Below are 25,747 nucleotides of genomic sequence, written 5' to 3'. Positions count from 1 at the left end.
TTTTTCATGTTATTTCACCCAGTGAACTAAAGTCAGCACCTCAGCATCCTGAAAGCATCCTCCAGACCACAGGAGATGGAGATGGAGAGCTTTAGCACACATTTGTGGTCAGACATATGCATAGTGTGAATAGTGAAAGGAGCATAAGGAGATCTCAGCACGTCTGAATCAACACACTTGATGTCTGCTGAAATGCATCAGTTTCAGCACATCGAACACTGGCAGCATTCTGATGCTTGAGCAAACATGTAACACATTACTGCTCATGCATGAATTAAAAAGGATAACATATTCTGTTATCACTGAATGATGCGTTATGATGTACCTCTACATTTATTAAGACTGTGCACCCATGCAATGAGACATGATTCCTTACTATTTTAAATACAGTATTAGTGTCATGCTGCTAATCAAATATCCATGTTTATAATCAACTGTGTAAAATGTATTCATTAGCAGTGACATAGTGTGTGTAACATACAAACTTACAGGACATTTCCAATATTTGGAGTGAGGTTATAAAGTATCAGAATCAATTTCTGCAAACAGATGCATAATGTTTGAGAGTAGTCATGTATAATAATATTCATAATATAAAGCAGTTACAGTCTGTCAGAATACAGTTTGAAAGACGTGGGCAGTTGTCAGGCACTGAAGGTCTAATAAACTGGTGCTTGTTGGGGGGGGGGGGGGGGGGGCTGGGTGTGGTCTTCTCCTTTCTGTATTCCCATTTCTAATTGTATATTATGAATCTTCATATTCATAATATTCGTATAGATTTATGTTCTGAAAGCCATTTTTTATCATTTCAACTTTGTGTCGGAAATGGAAAAAGTAGCCAGTCAGAGCCACAAATGAGAGCAGTGAATTCAAAACATAGCATCATAGTTGTTGAATTTAACCAAAACTGACCCAGAATTCAAAACTTAAGTGATTTCAGATACAGATTATACTGTTCTCTAACAATCATAATATTTAGCTTTAACCTGCAACATATGCAACAAAATTTTAAGCTCAGTGATTGGATGTGTCTTGCAGAAATGCACTCTGGGAGAGGTTGTTAGTTTTGGTTATTATTAATGACAAATTATTATCCTAAATAATTATTCATTATTAACAAGAAATTAAAGAATAATCACTGAAAATTACCAAACTGTCTGATGAGCCTCAATCAGTCAGAAGTAGAAAATGTGAAGGTGTAAACTGAGTCTATTTTGATCAGTCACTTATCACAATAACATAATGCTTCTCTTTAAAGCTATAACAATTTATTAACAAATTATTAATCAACAAGTTGACCAATGAAAAGTTATAAATTGTACTACCACTATAACTAATAAACAAACAACAATAGATGTGTATGACTGTACAAATAAACGTGTGTGTGTGTGTGTGTGTGTGTGTGTGTGTGTGTGTGTGTGTGTGTGTGTGTGTGTGTGTGTGTGTGTGTGTGTGTGTGTGTGTGTGTGTGTGTGTGTGTGTTCAGTAGCATGGGGGGGTTCGATCTGACGGACTCCAGTCTTGTCACACAAGAACAGGAAGTTGAGTGCACGCACGTGTGTGCGTGTGGTTAGTAAGAAGAAGAGAGAAAGAAAGAAATGGCGATCAAGAGAGAGAGAAAGTAGCAAAGCTTGGTACACAGATAAACGCGCTCAGCTTGTAGGCTATGGACGTGTATCACCTGATACTGGCCGACTAAGCTTGTTGTTTCTCTTGCTCAAGATGGCGCTAACCCACGAACAAACTAACTTGCTAACACAGTTAGAGACGTGATTCTGAAGGAATACAGCAGCTGGTCTGCTCACAGATATTAACGAGCCACAGCGGGGCCCGTGGAGGCTTTATCTGGTCTTTCCACACAACAGGGCCACTTATTCCTTTTCATAGCACACAAAGTTTTGGCGGGCTAACAGAAACAATTCAGCATATCACAATGGCAACTGTAAACAAAGGCTCCATCAGAGTCAAACAAAGCATATGAGGGCAGAGAGGTCCCAAACACTCTACTCGGATCGGCTCAACTCGACTCTGGTTTTTATCATTAGGGATAGTACCTGGTACCTGGTGTTTTTTTTGGAACCACTAGGGGGAGCTGTTTCCAGCAGCCCTGGTTCTGGAAGTAAGCATTGCAATCATTTTTCCAATGGTCCTATTGGAGCTCTTATGGGGCTTTTCCATTACTTCATAGTACCTCCTCAACGTGGGCAGGGTACCTTTGAGCAGTGCCAAGAAAATTGTTATATACGCCACTTCTGTTTCAGATACATTACAGCAATAGGAGAAAGTATATATGCAGCTGGACAGTGGAGTGCTCCGCCAACACTTGATGTTACTGTTTTTCAGGACTGTATTGTTGGTATGAGAATCCCAAAACTGAGCTACTGTATGTTATTCTGTGGATACTATCAATAGCTTAATGCTAATAGAGTCACCTCTGGGAAGCTGATGTCAGCAATGGCATGAGGAGTGAGGGAGGACTTCCCTCCGTTTAACACTGTAAAAAGACTGACAGAAGCTAATACATGTTTGAAGTTGTTTGTGGAGATTAAGAGGCACGGCCTCACTAGCAAGTTAAAGAATCAGAGAAAAGGTAGGTCCAAACATACCATTAGAGCTATCATCTGCGATGGCACATTTCAGTATAAATAGAAACCCAGAGTCTGCTTGGTAAAATACAAAGACCAGACATAGATGCCGTAAAAAATACACATTGTCTAATATTCCTTCACCACAGTGTAAGGATCACAGGGTTATTCAGATTAATTTTCGTTATCAGTAATAATTAATAATTGACTATTAAGAATAGGATTTAATTCACATTAAATCCACCTTGGGGGCACCACCCTGGAAGACAGGGAAATGATAACCAATTCACTGACTCATTCTCATCAATGATTCATCTCAAATTTTTATCCTAATTAGTAATTTGATTTTCAAAATAAACGAGGAAAAAAATTATAATACCCAAATTCAGTCATACCATCATTATAGTTGAGTTTGTAGCATCTCTGTCTATTAAAGGACATAATCTGTCTGTCTGTCCATGTGTATGTTTGTCCATCGATTTTTCTCTTGAACCATTCATCTGATCGACTCCACATTTGGCAGATGCATTGCTGGGGAGTGTCGCAACAAATTTGGTGCAGTTTGGACATGTGATTCGTTTAGTATTCATAAACTGCATATACCAGCTGTCAGTGACCCACTCTGATCTGGGCAGGGTGGAGCTTCAGGGCTCTGCAGACTGAGTCCTGCATGTCAGGGAGAGAACAGAGACGAGGCGCGACACAAGTTGACCGTGTCTGCATTTAACATCACAACATAAGCATGTCACATTAAAGCATAACAGGTAGCATGAAATATAAGCGTATCAAAGCATCAGCATTTAGCCTTCGATAACACAGTTTTATAACTAGGTCTGGCTAGATGACAGCCCTTACTTGATTTAAAACAAAAATGTATCTGTCCTTTTTTCATTGAACTGTGTCACGCAAGTCCAGCAGTGTGGCAGAGTTGGTGGTCCCATTATCCTGAGCTCGTCTGCAGGTCAGGATCCATCTCTGCTTGGATCCATGTGTGCAGCAGTGGATAGATAGCCTTTATTGTCCCATGGGGAAATTGGTTTTCACAAGGAGGGAAAAGCAGAGATGTCTCTGAAGTAATAGGGAATTGATAATCTATTACTTCTTAAAGAAAACAAAACTGCGTGACTTGCAGTAAAAATCAACTGGTTGTAAACTAGTAATTACACGAGTATTGAACAGAGCTTAAGTGAAATCTTACTCTAAACCGTGGCCAGATGGTAAGGGTAAGAAACACATGGAGGCCTTGTCTGATAAGCTTAGCTCTATCAGCTCTGCAGATGGCAGCCCAGAGAGTCCATGTGGAGGGTGTTCATGGCTTTTACTGATAAGATAGGTCATAGGTCACAGGCCACAGTGGGTGTGACACACAGGTGTGAGATACCTGGAGGATTGGGGAACTGAGACCAGGCCTGAGTCCCTACAACAGCAGCAACAGAGACACTGTCTTCCTGACATCCAGCAGCTGCTAGTTTAGCTGTTCCTTACTGCCTCAGCATTAGTGTTGCTTTCGTCAATGAAAATTATGACGAAATATCTTCGTCAACGAAACTTTATCATGTGACGAAAACGAGACGAGACGCAACAAAAATGCTGGTCACGTGACAATAACAATAATAAAATGTGTAATCCCATTTTGTTGACGAATAAAAACGAGACGAAAATGTGTTTGTTTGTTTTTTTTGTTTTTATTGTAGCTTATTAAAATGCAAGATATTTTTTCTGACTGATTTATTGCCCAATATCGCCGTGTATCTCGCTTCTTTCCCCCGCCCTCCCCCCTTGTCTTTGTTGTCACTTTGTTGTCACTTTGTAGCTGCTCCACAGAGGGCACATGGCTAATTAATATGCACGTGCTGACCATATATGGTTGTGTCCAGGCGTTCCGGGGGCGCAGTATGAGGTGTGTTTACGCACCATTCTTGGGTCCGGTGTGATTTATCAATGGAAAATTGCGGAGTTGTGCGTAAATATTTTGGGTGTACGCCATTTTTGTCTTTTCGTCGTATACAAAAATGTAGTAGCAGTTTTACACCCTTTTTGATAAATGAGGCCCCAGATTTGTAAGTATATATTTACAATGACCAGTTACCCTCACTCATGTAAACCTATCAGTGGGTGTTGTTGTTTGCTTTCTAAAGATAACAATATGTGTACTGATTTTTTGTTGTTGTTGTGTTGTTTGTGACAACCAGTCTTAAAATAACACCTCCAGGAGGTTACAGTTTATGTGTTTGCTGTTGAGACTGATGGTTATTTGATGTCAAAAATGTGTAATGTAGGATATTCCAAGAAGGTGGTTAAGTGGCAAACCTGGCTAAGTAAACTCGTGAGAAGGGGTAAATTCACTAATAGATGAACCCTTTGGCTTTGTTTACCTAATATATTGAAGCCACTGGGGTCTTCTATTATCAGAGTTACCTCTCCCTCTAGGTTAACTAACCCAGGTTTGTCACTTAACCACTTTTATGGAATACCTCTCTGGACTATTGTTTTTGTTGTTGTTTGTGACAACCAGTCTTAAAATAACACCTCCAGGAGGTTACAGTTTCATCTCTCTACCACTAAGTACTTATACTATATTGACGGGGTTAGATAGAATAACATTACTGAAAAGAGATTAATACAGTTTTCTTTGACTAAAACTAGACTAAAATAGTCAGGGACAATTCTGACTAAAACTAGACTAAAATGCTCAGACTTTTCGTCAACTAAAACTTGACTAGACTAAAAGGAGTATGAACATGACTAAAACTAATAAAAACTAAAATGACCGCTTGACACAAAGACTAGACTAAAACTAAAAGTAAAATAGGCCGCCAAAAACAACACTACTCAGCATCATGGCTCCCTAACAAAGTGTTAAGAGCAGTTCAAATTTTGACTTATTGGACTCATTTCTCCAAGTGTACACCTCAAGTCCAGCACTACAGCACTCTATTAATGAGGTAAAATCACAAATCATCTCTAAGCTGATTGTTCAAACAGGATTTATTTATATAATATTTAATAGAACAATCACAACCACTGGTCCAATCTCCACACAACACCTGAGAAAGTCATGGTGGGTCTCTTGACTGTTTTTTTTTTTCGTTTCAGACCCATGGCATTTTAAAAGCAATTTGACCCCCGCTTGGCCCCGCCACTTAATCTCAGTGGGCTTGTCTGTAGCTGAAAATGTCCTCTGTGAGCCCCAGAGGCACAGCTCAGGCCACTCAGGCTAGCTGCAATCACAGGCTACTGGCTGGGGCAATTACAAAAACACCCTGGACCCAGACTGAATTTTCATCTTATCTATCCAAATGTCAGCCTCTTGCTTATTAGCTATCATCATGCTGCTGTCAATCATGGTGAAAGAGATGAGAGCTTTCCTCAGCAGCCACACCCCTACATGCCAACCTCCCAACCTCCCACTGAGTTTTACAGTTTCTCTAGTCTTCTTTTCTCCCTTCAAACAGCCCTCATTTATCTTATCAATTCAGCATGATTGGTTGTCTGAGTTCTTCAGTTTGATGGTGAGGACCACCTTTACACAGACATAATGAAGCCTGTTCAACTTCCATTGGTGGTCAGTCTGACTGGATTAATAGTTATTTAGAGTTGGGATTCAATAACCTTTATGAAATCCAAATCCACACCAGTTATAATGAGCTCAAATTCAATGCCCACTAAACACAGTTTGCAGAAGATATGAAACAACTTCAACAATTTGCCCCCACCATCACAACCCCCCCCCACCCCGACCCGTTGTTGGTCTGAACACAACTTAATGAATCTGGTTAGTTTGCCAACCATGAAACTGGCAACTGAGCCTAACAGAAGCATTGTCCAACCTGACTTTTTGACCCTGATCAGGATCTGGCATAGAGCAGCATGTAAACACAGCACACATATCACTACTCTGGCCGGTCAGCAGCAGGGGGTGTTAGTACTTGTGCATAGGACAGGGGGAAGTCATCAGAGCAGCTGTCTGTGTGAGGACATGACAGTGTGACCTGTTGGTGAGAGGGAGGCTGTGGCCAATTCACTTACAAAGTATTTTCTCATGGACAGATACACTTTCATTTTGTTAAATGGATCAATCTACATGGACACTTTTTTTTTAATGCTCAGGTTAGGGATGGGAATCAAAAACTGGTTCCAATTTCAAACCAGTTCCAAGTTTTCCAAAGCATCAGAATTGCCAGTATGCCTCTGTGAGCTTATTGATTCCTCTTGTCGATGTGTAATGTTGACAGAACGGAAAAGATGGAACTGATCTGTGAGGGCAGTGCAGCCTCCAGACTGTTTACAGTGCATCATGTTAAAGTTATCTTCAGATATCTTGTAGTTCATCTTCAAAAATGTCAGCAGTTGCAAGCATGTATGTAAATTAAAGACTAAATAATTAACTTTGTGAGACAAACATAAAGTTTACTGTGAACTTTCTACACGGTTAGCATGCTAACTCTAACCTTAGCAGAGTAGAGCAGCTGAACACCACACACTGCAGCATTAAACAACTTAAACCAGCTATGAGATGAAGAAAACAACTGTGTGTTCAGTCTGTGTCACATCAACAACCCTGCAGCTACTCAGCGTGTTGGACAGTGATTTCTTTCCCAGAGCTAACAGTGCTACTCTCTAATCTGCTCTCTTAATGTTAATGTATAACGTTAACGTTAATACCAGCGAAGCACTGTGCTTCCCCTCATTTTGTCATTCTCATACAGACAGGAGACTGTAAGATGCTTTCAGATTCATTAATTAATGCAGTTAACTTGTGGATGCGGACCATTTATCTTATGTTTCATGTATTCATCAGCATGCAAGGTCACTGATAAGGACACAAATAATTGATCAGGAATTGATAAGGGGATTAATACAGAATCAGACCAATAAGTAGAATCGATAATGGCATTGGTATCAATAAAATCTTATCAATTCCCATCCCTATTTACTCTATCAGTGAATCAGTAAATAGAAATATTTGTTCCCATGGAGTTGACATGCAGACTATTTTGATTGAGTAAGTTTGTGCAGTCAGTCAGTCTGGTGAAGACAGTTTGTCCTCTCAGCTCTGCAGGAGCTGCAGTTGACAGACAAACTGGACACAGGTGGAGTGAGAAGTGTGAAGAGAAGAGAGCACAGAGTGTGGATGGACTATGGGCTCACATTATTCATGAATTTGGAGGGATGCATCTTGTGAGCGGGTATGGGAGAGTTTATTTGTTTGAATGTTATACAGGTGTTTGATAAAGAATGTGCATTCATTATATTGATTAAAAGTGTAATCCCAGCTTCATTATGTAATTGTAAATCATAGTATATAAAAGTAATATGAAAAAAATGAATTTGTTGGAGGCTACTGGTGGACATTACTGGTTAACTAAATGTTTATTTGTGCCCAGATTGTCTGAAATGTGTTGTAATGCAAGTAAGAAGCATCTGATTATACTTGAATTAAATGTAGTTCAAACCAATTAAATGTTTGCTGAATAGAAGCCACAAGTAACACCTGGAGAAAAGTCATGAAATCAGTAACTGACTGTGTAATGACATTTACACCTCAACATCTTAACAGCAGGTACAAGTCAAGGCCACAGTCAAAGGGGCTATATAGGCAGAGTGAAGAACCTGCTTCCACAGAGAGGGGAGTGAAGTGATGAATTGTATCGTCTAAGATATTCATAGTTGTAAGATATTATCACTTTGAAGTTGTGAGGAAAAGTGTGAAGAGGTGAAGCAAGCAGCTGTTTCTTGTTCCTGGTCTCTGCATGTTCTCTGTGTTCTGCGAGCTTCTTCTTCCTACAGCCAGGTGGACTGTAAACTTTACATTTACAATGAGCACAAAAAGCAGCATCACTTTCTGATAGGCTGTCTCTTTGCATGCTGGGACTGGGCCAGCTCCCTTAACCCAGACAGGAAGTGAAATGATTGTGTCTCTTCCTCCCTTCTCCTGCAGGGAGGTGGTACATCCGTGAGGGTTGGCTGAAGGTGGTTCCTCCTAAAGGTGCAGAAGCTAAACCCAAGATGTTCTTCCTGTTCTCTGACATGCTGCTGCAGGCCAAGCGCTGCAGTCCACTGCATCCCACCCATGGAGACAAGTTCACAGGCCAGCATGCCTTCCCCCTGCAGGACTGCACCATGGACAAGGTGTTTGGCCATACCAGGAGCCAAGGAGGCCTGCTCAGTGTGAGTGTCTGACCAACACACACACACACACACACACACACACACACACACACACACCTGCCTGTCTGACTAGTTATCATTGGGGGTGTGACGATACACTCAGCTCACGAGACGAGACGAGACACGATATTGGGTTCATGAGATCGAGACGAGACGAGATTTTAACTATTTTAAGAAAATTTCAATGAGGAAATATTACTTTTCTTTTATTTGAAATTCACAAAATGGAAATTGAATTGAAATGTTTTAACAATCATATTGTAATGAATCACTTTAGTTCTACTTTCTAAATATATAATTATCATGCAGTATGCAGCACTGTAAAAGGTTTCCCCATATAGATATTTTATAGATGGATAATTTTGGTATTTATGTAATTAACAACCATAAATACAAAAGTTAGATACAATCACAAATACTAAATAGTAAATTGTAGAGTAGAAACAATTCTAATATATAAATATAAATTAAATAAAGAATCCAATTATCACAAATTATAACATATTGCTAATAAAAAAAACACAGAAATAAAAGTAAATTGCACAAATCCTGTATCTACGGTGGCCGAGAAGGGTCATAACACATGCAAATGCCAAAACACCTGCATATTCAGAAAACACCTGCAAACTCAGAAAACACCTTCATCGATGTTAAAAATATTCACAACACGAGCAAATAGGGAAACGAACTGCAAACTAGATGAAAATGAACAGCAAACTAGGTGAAAATGGAAATGTTTCCAGGGGGACCATAATCAGCGACGGACCCACATCCTGTTTCCGAAAACAAAGAAACACAGAATTGTTTCCAAAGAGGTAAGTGTAATGTGTAATTCCAACATATTAAGTACTCAGTAATTGTAAAACGTTCAAAACGGTGTGTCATATGACTATATTCGTTTTTAATTTGTAGGGGGCGCTGTTGCCCCCGCGTGGGTCCGTCACTGATTATGGTCCCACATCCCACATTTCCGTTTTCACCTAGTTTGCTGTTCGTTTTCATCTAGTTTGCAGTTCGTTTCCCTATTTGCTCTTGTTGTGAATATTTTTAACATCGATGAAGGTGTTTTCTGAATATGCAGGTGTTTTGGCATTTGCAGCAAAGCGTTTTCTGAATATGCAGGTGTTTTGGCATTTGCATGTGTTATGACCCTTCTCGGCCACCGTATGTATCACATAAATACACAAGTCGAACAACACATAAATTGTGTTATAATTTGGTAGTCTGACTCATTTTACTTTTGGCATCATTAGGCTTCCATAGCTGTGCTAGATTCCTCTACTCCTCCTACTTCAGTCTCAGTGTAGAGACCTGAGGTTAACCTGCTGCTCTCCTCATCTCATACTTCTGTGAGATCTTCTCAGCAGGTAGAAGCTACAACAAGGTTAATGATCCACACGTGACATTATAAAAAGAAGACCTGACGTGCGAATGAGCGATAGAAAACCGATCATCTTTTTTTTTTTTTTTTTTTGGTGTGCCCCTTAATTATAGCTTTGCGAGACAATATTCACTTTGACGAGAAATATCGTCGCCTTTTCATCTCGCGGTGGTGCGAGATCTCGTGGTACGAGATCTCGTCACACCCCTAGTTATCATGTGACAAGTTTCTCTCCAAAATATGAGGTAGGGGTCAGGTAGGGCTGGGCAATTATGGGAAAAATCTAAATCATGATTAATTGAACTTTTAACCTCGATTACGATTAATGAAGGATTATCTCCACACTTGATGAACAATGATGTATTTTCAAAGTTTCTTTAGTTTTGTATTTTCCACTGCTGCCCTCACACATGAGTATCTTTAGGGAGTGGAAGTAATGATGTTTTAATGTGTGCTGCTGTGGTTAATGTCTAGTTTACTTGATTAGAACTATGTAAAGATCATGGTTTGGGTTCAAATGATCACTGGAGACAAGTTTTAAATTCCTTACAGATATGCAACCTTTACTGTCATGGCAACAGTGAACACCACCATTAATTGACATGAGCAAGATTAAGTCAATTATAGTTTCTAAATGTTGGTTTCCATTATTTTTTTATTAATTGCCAAGTCCTAGTGTCAAGATGTTTCTGGAATATTGTAAAATACTGAATAGACATTTCTACAGCAGCTACCATACAGCAAAATAGAAAAGAGTATTTTCTATCATGTTTCATGCTTGTATTAAATATAGTGTTCCGCTTAATTGGAGTGGGAACCAGACTGAAAGACATTAACAAACCAGAAAGGAAAAAAAATTAATGGAACTTCTGATTTATGAATAAACAGTAGCAGATACGTCAGCAAAAGGAGTCATTACACAAGGGAAATGACAGTTTTTCTCAAAGTTTTGTCCAAATAAATAGATTTTTTTTCAAGCTAGTACAATACTCACATGAAATGTATACACTGAAAGAGTCATTAGAAGTAGTTATTGGTCACTGTAGTTATTCCTCCTCTCCATACTGGTTGATCCACAGTTAGTTGGTATAGTTATTTGCTTTAGTGACATCAGTAGTTGCGTTAAACGTTCTCATTGTCATAATTCCATCATAATCTATTATTACTCATCATTTAATTGTCTTTTTTTATTTTAACTAGACATATTTAATAGCTTTTTTTCATCCATTACTTTTCATCTTTTGATAATTGGTGCTGATGCAGCTTTCTGTGATCCATAATGAGATGCGTTAAGTCCAATATGTTGTCTACTACGGAGGGAATCTTTTTGATAGTTAGTTTCCTCCGTGATGTACTCTGTGTGAAAAATGTAAAAGGTTTGCATGTCTGCCTGTGTGAGCTTGATGTCACACAACTTTCTGTCATGTAAAGCCTCGTTGAATTTCGTCTCTGCAGTGTAATCTGTCTTCAGATGTTTCCATCACCCATATTTGGGTAACGTGTAGGGGTGTAACCATTCATCTACAACATCGATCTATCGATTTATATTCCTATGATCCAACTACATCGATCTGTGCTCGGCAAGTTGGCCTTCCGGACGACATATATCAATCTAACCCCGTTTTAAAATGCAAACAATCGATTGTATCAATACTAGGAAATAACAGACTTTATATGGATGTGTTTTTTTCTTAGCACTTTTAATGATAAAGGCATTAGACGTTACTCGCTTCAGTCTGCCTATCTGTGACGTCATCGCCACGCGCCAGCAGCAGCACAAATTTAGAAGACAACAAAACATAGCATGGCGAAATTATCAAGCCACCATTGCGGTCCAGTGTGTGGAAACACTTTGGCTTTTGCAAAGATGGAGATGTTCTAAATAAGTCGCTGGCTGTTTGTAGGATTTGTAAAGGTCAAGTAAAGTACAACAGCAACACGACAAATCTCTCCAACCACATACTAGGGTTAGGCACCATGGGGTTAGGGTTAGAGTTAGGCTCCATGGGGTTAGGGTTGGGGTTGGGGTTCAGGGGTTGTGGAGGAACATTGGGTGCACAGACCTGGGCTATCCATGTCCTTATACGGTGTGGTGTGGGATGTTAGAAGCCATATGATTAAATGATTCTGTGGTGCAGGTGTACCTGCACCGACCGTCGTCTGGGGCAGCAGGGTTCGAACCCCGGCGCTGGCACCCCAGGTCTCCCACACACAGGGAAGCAGCCAACACGGCCACCCAGGAGTACATTAACCTCTGTAAATTTGCTTTTTTGTCCTTTGGTTTCCCAGAAGTTTATAGGGGTAAAAAATTGGTTGTTGGGATGTGCAGTGTAAAACCATATCCATCATTATATAATTATAAAATATATAAAATAAAATATATAAATATAATAATGGATAATAGAAAAAATAAATACTAGATGAAAAGTTCCTAAAAATTAATTCATGTGATGTATGTGGGTGAACAGAAGTGGGAGGATAAACATGCATGGTAAAAGAGAAAAATATAATGTATAATAATATAAGAGACACATAATATAGGCACCATGAGGTTAGGGTTAGAGTTGGGCACCATTAGGGTTAGGGTTAGGCACCAACAGTACTACTGTATTTTCATTGAAGATGAGAGCAGAAAAGGTTAACTTCCTGTTCATTCAACCTTAAGTGTTGGTTGCACTTTATTCAAATAAAATATGAATGCCTTTGCCATTAATTGTTGTTTACCTGTTTGTTTATATCCATAATTAATCTATTGCATGAATTTATACCTGATTCCCTTACAAGAAACAACAGGAATCTAGGTAACTTCACCTGCAGTGTCCAGTATCTAGGTATTTATTTCAGTCACACTGGTTGAATCGAATTGTTGTTGAAAGTTACACCCCTTGTAACGTGACCTCTTAGTGAGGTTACTATACCAGACACCACATGCAGTAGTTTCACACTCTCAGGTCAGTGTAAGGAAAGTTGTAGAAGTTGAACATTAGAATGAAATGCTCAGAGTGTTTGTTGGGCAGCAGGTGGGGAGACATCTGTTCATTGATTTGAGTGTACACATGAGTGAATCCTTTGCAGAGGCATTATTTAATTTCCACTTTTGATGCATGTTGCTTTGATTTGTCTTACTTATGGCCTTGACGGTTGCTGTTGTATAATCTGCAATACAGAGGTACCTGAATGTTTTCCAGCCTCTCACTATGAAAATGTCATTTAGTTCTGCTTGTCTGATGAGGCCTGCCTGTGTTCCCTCGCCTCCTCTTCTCCCTAATCACTTCAAACCCTTGTTGAAGTAGCCCAAAAGTTGAACTTTTAATATGTCCCTCCTCTCATTCTCATCCGTCTCCCAGGTCTCAGTACAGCTGCTGGCTGACAAATTGTGACTAAATGATGTAGATGCTGTCATGAAACATTCAAAGGAACGAGTCGCGCGTCATTGAGCAAGTAACCAAAGCGTTTATGCAGCGAGTGTTTAGTGCCAATGCTGCATGGTATCAATATTCATTTCAGCTGATACACTCATGCTCAAAGAGCTCTTTATGTTGTGCTGCTAATGTGCTACCCTGTGATGCACACTGGTTATGTAGAGCTTTGAACTCCACTGACTGCTGTCTGTTGCCAGCATTTCTGGCATTCAGAAGAAAAAAGTCATCAATGACAATTCATATGTTTTTTATCTGGTCATTTATTAAATGAAAAAGACATCCTTGATATAAAACTGATAAATCTACTGTAGCACATTTTTACCTTTGATATTTTTATCTAATTGTCACAGTATGTGAGTCATTTAACCAGAAATTGTTTTCATTATTGATTAATCTATAAACCTTTTTTTTTGGTCTATAAAATGTCAGAAGAAAATAGTGAAAATGCCCATTTCAACTTCTAACAATCCTTCTTCTTCAAATGTCTTTGTCTAAGCAACAGTACAAAATCCAAAGATATTCACTTCACTTTGATATTAAACAGAGAAAAGCAGCAAATCCTCACACTGGAGAAGATGAAAACACAGAATATTTACCATTTTTGCTTGACAGCTTTGAACAACTGTAATGATTAATAGACTATCCAAATTGTTGCTGCTTAATTTTCTGTCAGTCAACCAATCGATTAATGAAATACTTGTTACAGCTCTAATTTAAAACCATCACCGGTAATGAAAGCAATCCATTGTTTCAGCAGTAAATTGTGTTCTTAATAAGATTTTTTTTTGTTTAAATCCATCCAAATTTCACTTAACACAGAAATCATCTGATATCATGTCAATCATTGAAGGACTTTTTTTCTCAGTCTGTTTTCAAGACTGGGTATTATTTGAAATGTTTCCATACTAATGATAATAAGATACTTGTCTTTCAGTATTAATACCAAAATGATACTTTTTAGAATACCTCACTTTTAGGAAAATGTTGGGTTTTTTTTCATTTAACAATAGAAGCTTATATGTTCTCAAATATAAAATGTTGTCTAAACACAAGCCTGAGTAAAAGTACAGCTAATAACTGTTTTTATAACTGATTCATCTGTCAATTATTTTACTAATAATCAACTAATCATGTGGTCTATAGCATGAAAGAACATAGTGAAGAAAACCCCTTACAATGTTCTGGACTCTGAAGGGATGTCTTCCCATCTCCACAATGGTTGAAAACAACGATATTCAATTTCTGAAGCACATTTTGATGTGTTTGATAAATTACTAGAATTATTCATTGTTTGAAATTGTTGATTAATTTTCTGTTGACTGACTAATTAAATAATCAACTTATTGTTTCAGCTCTAAGTATAATACAGAAAGGAAAGTTCCACATTTTTCATATATAAATCAAAACACCACACAAATGTACTTCTAAAACTGAATGAGGTTGATATTGTTGTTTATTCTGTAGCTGCCTATGAGAGATCACTTCCCAACACAATTCCAATTAATGTTATATAGAAGTATTGAAATTCAATATAGAGTTCTGGAAAACATGAGAAAGAGCTGAAAGAGCTGTCATAGCACGCTGCTGTAGATTAAACCAGTTTACCTCAGACATTAACTTCTGGTACATTTCAGAAACGTGTGTATGTGTGTGTGTGTGTGTGTGTGTGTGTGTGTGTGTGTGTGTGTGTGCGTGTGCGTGCGCGTGCGTGTGCGTGTGCGTGTGCGTGTGCGTGCTGCAGTGTGATCTTCTTGGTAGGTCCAGTGACGTATTGTCATGACCGGGCCTGTGTGACTTCATTTGTTGAAGGCAGTCTGAATTAAAAGAATCCTTCAAGTGACTAATGAAAAGGCTGCTGAGCGTGCGTACGTGCGTGTGTGTGTGTTAACAGCTGAGGAGTGTAGTGATGGCTGCCTGCTGTAACAGAATCTCTCAGTTGCTGGATCAGATTAGGCTGCAGATCCATCTCTTCCGGCCCTCCAGTAAATACATCTTCCTCAAGCTTGTCGCCACTCTCCGCCAGCCCGCTGCACGTTATCTAATGGCAGAAATGGCATTTCATTAGCCTCTTATCCCACCGAGGCCCAAATGCATACTCAATAGCATTACACGTAATTTCTCATAAGGACACATTATTGATCTCGGGCCCCTACCTGAGCTCAAGGAAAAGGGCTATCAGCACTCCAGGGCCCTCCTCATCCAGGGCCATGAAGAATTAAAGCCAAATTAAATTTGACAGCTGTAAATGCCATGGCAATCTATATGCAAAGTTTGAAAAAAAAGAAGCTTTTATTAAAATTTCCGGTGTGTGTGTTTTATTTATTTATTTTTTCTGAGCACACGTTTGTTGAGAGCTGGCATTTTTTTTATTTCACCCATTGTTTTTCTCTTCATCTTCTGTCTTCTCCTTTCCTTCCGTCTGTCTCGACCTTCCTTCTTCTCTCCTCTCTATCTGAAGTCTTCCTCCTCCTAATATCCCCTCGCTACTTGAATATTTTCCCACATCCCTGACAGATTCTCTTTGATGTATAAATAATCAAGCTAAATTATGTGCAGCAATGAGGCTCCGTGCTCTGCCGTTCTTATTATACAAAGTAATTTCTACCTAAGAGGGTCAGATTTCCTGACAAATCCCTAATTACCGCATTGCAATAGAAGTGGAATCTATTTGTGCATAAATCAACTGCCGTCCCCCAAGTGGCGAGTGCCTAATATCATGCGCCACTCAATTCGGCCCCACTCACTGAACTCTATAATTAGATAATACTTGTGATGATGGTACATTTGAAATCTTAATCTATTTAATGTATAATGAGAGACACTTCCCTCCCCCTGTGTAAAAACATCATTATGTTAGATGGGCTATCTGCTCCTCTGTACCAGCGTAAAGTTCTATCCAAATACTCGTGGAAATGATCGATATGCCACTGCTCAACAAGCTAGCTTCCTGTGTGGAGGCTGCAGCCGCAGGTAAATGTGAAAGGTCATTTAATATGGTGAAGGCCTAATTTTGATCCTCTGTAATAGCTTTCCCAGTGTAATTATGCTGCTCTAAAAGCCCCTTTTGTTTGGACTTGGACATCTCCAATTGGTTTGTTTGACAAGTACAATCTGAGGCTGGTTTTAGCAATGTGAATGAGAGAGCTGATAATTACTGTTGACTCAAAGGACGAGGACCCTGTCACTCTGTAGACCTGAGAGGAGTCTACTACACATTTCTGTGTAGCTTCTTAGTTTCCTTGTAAATGTGACCTGAATGCAACAGATTTACTTCACTCGAATTTACTTTCTCCGTCTTTCTCCAGAATTCAGTCAGTTTTCACACCAATAAATGCCTGTGAGGAGCAGCAGTGGGTTTTTCTGTATGATGAGCTGACAGGATGGGAGCTTTTTACTTGATCTAGCCTGCCTCCTACTGTTTTTATAATGCTATTGCAGTTTCAGTCCTCCTTTAGTGAGGCCTCTGATGACAAACTAATGATGAGCCTACAGTACTATACAACCAGAGGTGGATAAATAGAATGTTTTATGTCAACACTGTTACATCCTGGAAAATGTAGAAAGTTTAAATGCATCTCTTAAGTCTTAAGAATCATCCTGAAAAATGACAAAATAGACAAAAATGCCTGGAAAATGTTTAATGTGCAACAAACATATATTATGCAAAAAGACTGTCTTAAACCTTAATCTTAAATTCCCTTGTAACAGTTGGCAACTGAAATCAGATGTCAGTTTACAGTCAGATTCCAGTGAAGAAAAAACAATTCTTTCTATTTGTTATATCCTTCTTTCCACTGCCTATTTGTGAACAAAGCTAAAGTGCACATGAGTTGAAAAGTCTGCCAAAATGCAGAGACATCAAATGCAGAATTCCCTTTTATTTTAATATATATCTATGAATTTGTTCTTGTTTTGTTGGGAGCCATTGATTTCTGGGATTCACCAATGTTTTCTTATTTTCACTCTTCTGTTAGGTAAGAGAAGATTTTACTAGCAGTGGAGCACTTACTTGTACCAAGATAAGAAAAAAACACCTTGTTTTCACAGTTCAAAATAATATAAGAACATAAAAACCCCATGAATCAAAGTTAGATTGTGTTTCAGAGTAGTTATAATAATTGTATTATTAAATGTGTGGACTAAAGAAATACTATTAGTCAATTGATCCCAATTAGAGCTATAGTAAGTTTAAGTTTATTTAACAGTAAATCAATCTCATTACTACTAAAGTCCATCTTCCTCTGGCTGTATTTAGAGGCATCTCTGTGATTTGTGGTCATGTGCCAGAGTGTACCTGCTCTTATATAGGGTTTATGGGGTATTACCTATGTTAATAGCAAACAATTGGCCACACGCCTTCAATTTAAGATTAAGTGGGATTCAACATTTAGCACAGTTGGGTGAGTGTAGATTTGGGTGGTTAAGAACATTTGGTGCATTTGGAGTTGACTTCTTTAAATGAAAGAGAATGTTTATGCATGAGGCCCAATGACTGAACTTTACATTAAAAATCAATAATACATGTGAAGGTTGAGGACAGCTTGAGCCACTGTGTCTCTGAGTTGTTCTTTTGTCTTTAATATCACAACACAGGAAACAAGGTGAAGAAGTGTATTTCATTACAGTGTCAGTTTGTACAGCTTCCTGCCATCAGCGTGTGTGGCATAGACTACAGCCGTCTCCAAAATGGTTTTATTTATTTATTTAATTCATTTAACCAGTAGTAAAAAGACTCATTGAGATTAAAAATGTATTTATCAACAGTGCGCTTACCAAGACTGACAGGAGCACAGATAACATGGTTGCTGACATAAAACATATAACAATTTAAAATGAAAACAGAAAAAATTGCACTACAGAATTATAAAATATTTTTAAAAAACCCATGAATGATGATTCAGAACATCTACAGTCAGATGTGCCTGCTTCCAAGCCATTTAAAGTCTCATTAAATGTGTAAACAGACTTTAGGGACAGTTAGTGGGAATAAGTTCTGAGAGCAAAGACAAGAACTTCCAATGTGTTTTATGGATGTAGGTCTGTCGCTTGGAAGGAAGCAGTCCAAGAATAGCCTTATAAATAACAATCTGCTAGTGGTGAAATGTAACAACAGTTAACCTGTGTGCTCCCTGGTAAACAGTATCCAGTGTATGTAGGCACTGCAAAGATGCATGTATAGAACATCACCATAGTCCAGCCTGACTGAATAATATAAACCCAATTTTGACTTCAGCTTTTTCACTTGTTGCTAAATATGAGGCTTAAATGAGAAGCATCAGTTATAATTCTAAGATACCTGCATTGAGAAAAAGGGCCCTATTCTAACTGCTAGTGCACAGACTTTGTGGGCATGTCTACTGATATTTTGGTTCATGTGTTTGTGTATATTTTTACACACTCTTGCACTTGTGCTCTCTGCTGGTCACCAAAATACAACACAGTGTGCTGGTCACCAAAATACAACACAGTGTCAAAGGATAGGACATTTTTTTTTATTACTATGAACCTTCACTGTGTCCTGAATACAGTTTGATTGACTGATTGATGGTGGATTGGAGGTTCAGTGGCTTTAATTTTTCATTTGAAAACAACATGAGTTTTGTTTTGTCAGCATTCAAAATAGTGCTGAGCAATAAAATGATCTCTACACGTGATTGCAATAAAAGTTATGTCTGTAACAATGATAAACTTTTAACATTTTTTACTCAATACACTTAGGATAATGTAACAAGTGTAGTTGATTGTTGTCAAATCAACCTGGTACATTTTCTCTCCTCTTCTCCTCTCAGCCTTCCCCACAGTGAAACAGAAGAGAGGAGAGAATATCATATATTTGACTTGACCACAACTACAGTTGGCATTTTAAATCTTCCATAGACTGTAGAGCTGTGGAAGGTTAATCACAGCACCAATCATGTTGTTCTCTGAGTAGGTAAGCAGTATAGTTCTCACTGCAGTATAGTTCTCTTACCTGCTCTGTATGTATCTGGATGATGTTCCACTGCACTGTTGAACATCACACCACATAAAACACCTTGCACCCATCCATACTGCTGAAAATAATCCTAACTACTCTCCTCTTCCTCCTTCTTCCAGCTGACTTTCCCCAAAGCCAAACTGCTGCTGATGTCCAGCAACCAGGAGGATCTGAATGACTGGTACCAAAGCCTGAGCTCAGCTATCAGGTACATGCAACACACAAACACACACAAAGTGATGGTTCGTTTTCAAGAAGTCATGAAATGAATTGTCAGTATGTCAATTTCAAGCCTTCATTAAAATACTGTATAAAATAAAACCACGTGGCAGCTTTTCAACTCAGGAAACACAGCTTAGAAAAGTAGTCTAAAAATAAACTCTTGATCTACTTCCATTTGGGATTAGTGTCTGCATCCAGTGTTTCTTTATATGGTGTCATCTGTAGATTCTGTTTGAGTTTTTAATGCTGATTCTGAATGAATTATTCAAATCCACAGTGCCTCATACTTTATGTCTGCACCGTTCCATCAAATGGGAAGATTGTTAATGTTTTACATCTTTGTATAAATATTTCCACAAAATTCTGCCTGACATACAGAGTTTGGTGTCTTTGGAAACTCTGCTGTATATTTCTTCTTGCCAGATCCAAACCAACAGTGTGTTGATCTGTCTCTCAATACGTTGTGATCTAGTAGCTCTAAGCCCACTGCTTCCTGCTGAAGACAAAGAGCCACTTTAAAAATGACTCATAATATATAGTTTCATTTTGTGTAAAGCTTCAGTGATTTCAGCTGCTCACTGTAGTTTTTAACAAGCATGAGTCAAACAGGATGACATTTGATGGGGTCTCTTTTCAGATTTGGTTGTGAGTGTTTGTGGCAGCAGGACAATGTGTGTGGGATTGAGTCAAAGTAAACTACAATGTATGTGTTCATGCTAATGACTCATTGATGTGTTTTAGTAGTTTTTTGGACAACAATGGAGCTCTACAGCACAGATGAATAAGATATATGTCTGAGTTATTGATGAGTACTTCACATTAATTGATTTATTTATATTTTTAAAAGATAGTGTGCTGCATTATGTATATTATGTCTCTGAGGGTAAAAAATCAGACTTGCATCGACTTGTAGAATTGAAGTTGTTTATTACAAGGGAGCCAAGGAATCCATCGTACATCTCATATTTATACATTTATATATTATTTGTCACACATATAAATATTGTCCTCATTAAATGACACGTCTTTTCACGCCTTCACCAAATGAGTGAGTACTTCATAGTCTCACCTGTGTGTGTGTGTGTGTGTGTGTGTGTGTGTGTGTTTGTGTGTGTTCAATACATATATTAGTCTGGGAGCATTTCAAATGTGAGGACAGTGATACATAGAGATGCTACTCAATGAGTCTGAGCAGAAGTTTGACAAAGGTTGATGGTGAGGCTCAGACAGACTCAATGCCTCTCAGCATTGATCAACCAGACCTCAGGAACTGTACTCCCAGTCCACCTGGCCCCAGCTCCCTGGAGGAAGATCCTGGTCAGCCCTGTTATATGAAGGGGCCTGTCTATGCTGAGGGCCTCGACCCCGGCGTGCCCAACCAGGCTAATTAGTTTATCACTTTGTCAGAGAGGAGAGAGAGGAGGCTGTCAAAGACTTCAGACCACCCAGCAGATGGGGTCCGAGGCTGCAGGCTGACGGCTCTAAACTCCAGAGAGCGTAATTAAGTGTAGTGGAGGAGTGAGGAGAGGACAGGCTGAGAGGACCAGGGGTCAGCAGCACTCACACCACTGGGGAGGGGTGCAGGGCTGAAGGGTGTGTGCGTGTGTCCACACTTAACTGAATTATTGATTTAACAAAGAATACACACTGCCTGTACTGGCGTCTCTGGATATGTTGGATGTTGCTGTCAGTGATTATCAAAAAATGATTTACATTGATTGGTCGTATCAGATTGATATTACTTCATCACTTTCATTGTTTCTGATTGCAAAGTCACACATATTACACACAGATACCACACACACCATACTAGTTATACACAGTTATCTTTTGTTCCACTTAAAGTGTGTTTGCCTTTGTTTAAAAAAAAATATTAATACCTACACACACACACACTCTCTCTTTCTCTCTCTCCCTCTCTCTCTCTCACACACACACACACACACACACACACACACACACACACACACACACACACAGCTCCTAGCCAAGGGACTTAATTATATGTGGATCAATGCTTGGTGACAGTAAGTGAACGGTGAGGTAGACTGGGGCCTGGCCAGCAGAACACAATTGAACTCTCACTTACCTTTTCATTTGCAACTTATGACCCTTCCCTCCTCTTAAGGTTGACCTCACATGATACATGTATAATATATGTAGTATGCAGGGCTGGAAACATTTACATATCATCATTTATCTTGTCTACATGTCACTGTTTCACAAAATCCTGCTTTTAAAAGAGTATTTGTTTGTAGAAAAATATACAGTCCAGATAAAAAATGATCCCAAGTTCACATCTGGAAATATGTTTTGTCAGATGTAATGCATTACAGCTGAACACAGTTTATTACCCTGAACCTCAGTTAATGTTAAATGTGATTTTGCATTTTCCATATTTTGATTTATATTGATGTTGCAAAATATTCTCCTCCTCCTCTAGAATGTTTCTCCTCCTTTTATTTCTACTCATGTTAAATGGATTGTACTTATGTACTATCTATGTTGCAAATGTTTGAACCTCTACTCTCCTCAGAGACTCAGACCTCCAGCTTCACTGTCCTAAACTGCCAGTGACGGCCGATAACAGCAGCAATGTGTGTTTGGGTGGTGTTAGCCTGATGTCTTCTACTATCCTCTATTACAGCACACACACAATAACAGTGACAGTGATATTCAGGCTGATACGAACATGTGTTACTATGATAAATATGAATAAAGTCATGAGGTATGAATGACAGAAAATATAGGAATGTTTTAAAATACAATGTTGAATGTTGACCTTTTGTGTGTGTGTGTGTGTGTGTGTGTGTGTGTGTGTGTGTAGGAAGTTGCAGTCTAAGCAGACAGTAGTCTATCAAAGAGATGAGTTGTGCAGGAGACCTCTCCACTCATCTGCTGACAGCCATGACACACCAAACAGCAGCGGCAACAATCCCAGCAGGAAGAGGAACATGGTGAGCTACACACACACAAACTGTTAAACATTCCTATACTTCACTTTAACTTTCACATTTGCCACTTTTAGACGAATAAGAAAAGCAAATGAGCAGAGAATGACTGATTCAAACCATGTACTCTACATCAGTGTGTGTGTGTGTGTGTGTGTGTGTGTGTGTGTGTGTGTGTGTGTGTGCTCAGTGGAATCACAGCTTTTCCCCTAAGTTCCAAGCTGAATATAAAGTACTGACCTTAAAATGTGTTTGTTCCCACATTTTCTAGAAATGAATTTCCAGTTCTAAAAATATAAAACCTGCTGGAACAAATGTCTCCATATTGTGCAGCCCTCATAACATCAGATGACAATGTGTGATGTAATGAGAGAGAGAGAGAGAGAGAGAGAGAGAGAGAGAGAGAGAGAGAGAGAGAGAGAGAGAGAGAGAATCAGACATTGTCTTTACTGCTTGTTCAGCTGCTTCCAAATGACTTAAATTAATGAATACAACTTAAAAATAGCTACTAAATAAAACATGTCACTTTCTTTGTTTAGTTTGTCCACACCTTGGAACAAAACACAGATGTGCTTTAACACTAAAACTAACTTAAACACAAAAATGTTTCTATATAAAGTGTCTCTGCCTCTCTATTCAGGTGAACAGTGAACAAAGTGAGCATGCTCAGACGCCTGCAGTTCAGTGGGAGAGCAGCGCCCCCAAAAGGATGAAACAGTCTGATGCTGCAGGGGAGAGGTGGGATCATTTAGTCTTTCATTAGACTTTCTATCAGCAGCAGATATTCAGAGTGTGGATATACCTTTAGAGCGATGATTGTGTACTGATTTCTTTTCGATATTACTCAACACCTTTTATGGTTTATTTGAGGTGTTGATTAAATAACTATGTTTCCAGTCTGAGGTGTAGTTTTAAAGTGTTTTTATGTATGTGTGTGTCCATCAGCTCAGAGGCGTCTGCATCCAGCTGTGTGATCCTCTGATTGAAGTGTGTGAGACGACGCTGGATCCTGCAGTGTCTTCACTCCACGTTGACTTTTGTGTTCCAACTCATTTTGACAAACATGACACACATGTGACTGTCTTCTTTTCTTTTTCTTTTTTGTTCAACATGAACTAACAGCAGCTCCAGCTTCTGCTCATCCTGTGCAATATAAACTACTCTGATGTGCTGCTTTAAAGAACAAATATCTGCCAAATGTTTAACTGTGAGCGGTATGTTGCTGCTGAACTCCAGCTGAGATTAATATACTTATACCAACACTGTATAAGTTACTATATTCGCTGCATTATGTTTAGTGTATCACTGGTGGGTACATCCCATTAAAAAGCATGTTAGGAAAAGGAAAGGTAATAGAGGAGGAGCAATGAGACAGCTGTGCTGACTGTTTTTAATTGCATGCAATCTTACAGTCATGTTCAGTATGTGGAATTTTCCATAATTACCATGCTCAGCTTTGTGACCATCAGTGTAACATCTTCTCCACTCATTCTTAATGAATGTTCTGTTTTTTTCAACTTGATGCTAGAAGTGTGTGAAAAGATACAAACATCATACAAGTTAACAAACCTTTGGGTTCATTCTTGACCCTGTGAACTATAATCTGATGGAAACGTTTTAACACAGAGATCCAAGTGCCTTATGTCACAGTTGGTGTTACAGAATCAGCTGCTGAGAGTGCAGTACTTCTGCACCTAACACTCAAATAGTGATCATGTCACTATGAAGGAAACCAACCAAATAGTTGGAGTCTTTTTATGGGATTTGTTGAAAATAAGAAAATATAGATCATTATGGGATTTAAATCAATGATAATACTATTGATTATGTGTGCACAGCACTTTTCACTGTATGCCTTATCACACTGCCAACTGCCATCTGCTGTTCAGCAGTGGCTCCTAATCATCTGATATGTATCTGCTGCTCAGCAGGTTTCACTACACCGGGAACACACCGTAGAGCGGCGAACTTCGCCGCCACCGCTGTATTCCGCAGCGAGTTTCCATAGAGATTGCATGGCAACCCGCTGCAGGACGCTTTCCGCCGCTCTTTGGTGTGTTCCCGCCATTACACTCCTTCAAACTGCTTTACTGCCTCACACAATCATGAATATTCAATTGAAAGTTCAAATTCTTGGGATGTCTGATTTGATTGTTGATTTATTGCAAGATATAGTGACTAATAGTTTTTAAATGGGAGACTGATGAATTATGGTTTATGGTGTATTGTAATTGACTGATTGCATTGAAGCATTTGCACTGTACTGTAGTAATGACAGTCTGTGTTCTATAAAATCCATTCATGCATCCAGGTGAGAAAACCTGGTTAACATATGAATTTTATATGCTGACTATCTACGTTTTTATTATCATATATTTTATCCTTTACTATATATTATCAACAAATCAAATATGTGCTACTCTCCTGTATAATGTTCATCGTATTTTATTGACACTATTTAGCATTTTTAAGTTTTCAACATATTTTACAAATATATATTGCATTATCCTGTTTTACTACTAACATGCTACAGCTGTTACACTGGTTATGAATCACATCCAAGAAATGGAAATGAGGGTGACTTTCCAATAAAACTCTTAAATGAAATTGTTTTTTTTTCAGTTCTTGTATTTACTAAATATATCCACTAGGTGGGGACAGAAATAGGTTTACTTCCACACTTTAGTACACATAAGTTGTTTGTAATGATATATTTTGTGGATTTGCATTAAAGACTACACAACCAAAACCAGCATCAATGGTCAACAGAGCATCCATAGAATAATGAAAGAGTTATTCAGAGTGTAATGTACAGACATCTGAAATACATGCAGTTTCAAATTTTGAATGAAACCATTATATTCATTTGTTCATTTGGCATCACAAGGCCTGTGTGCACAGTCCATCATCATGAGAGAAACATAAAAATCTTTGAAATAATGTGATTAAAAACTTGATCTCACTGTGACTCTGTCGCATGTCCACCAATGGACCAAACTCTGACATGTCCCAAATTTCACAGTGTGACAATTGTGTTG

General features: G+C 38.7%; 1 protein-coding gene across 1 annotated transcript in view; it reads left to right on the top strand.

Moving 5' to 3' along the window:
* The window catches only part of arhgef39 (Rho guanine nucleotide exchange factor (GEF) 39), a 71,591-nt gene extending 47,900 nt beyond the window's left edge, over nucleotides 1-23,691 (top strand). The window contains exons 7-11 of the mRNA XM_053314198.1: nucleotides 8,527-8,756; nucleotides 19,656-19,744; nucleotides 22,586-22,715; nucleotides 23,350-23,447; nucleotides 23,655-23,691. Coding sequence (XP_053170173.1) covers nucleotides 8,527-8,756; nucleotides 19,656-19,744; nucleotides 22,586-22,715; nucleotides 23,350-23,447; nucleotides 23,655-23,691 — 584 coding nt within the window. The remainder of the gene's footprint in view (nucleotides 1-8,526; nucleotides 8,757-19,655; nucleotides 19,745-22,585; nucleotides 22,716-23,349; nucleotides 23,448-23,654) is intronic.
* Nucleotides 23,692-25,747: the final 2,056 nt, after the last annotated feature.

This window comes from Scomber japonicus, chromosome 23 (genome assembly GCF_027409825.1).
Source record: "Scomber japonicus isolate fScoJap1 chromosome 23, fScoJap1.pri, whole genome shotgun sequence".
NCBI classification, from domain to species: Eukaryota; Metazoa; Chordata; class Actinopteri; order Scombriformes; family Scombridae; genus Scomber; species Scomber japonicus.
The sequence above is the reverse complement of the archived record's forward strand: the minus strand, read 5'-3'. Positions and strand labels throughout refer to the sequence as shown.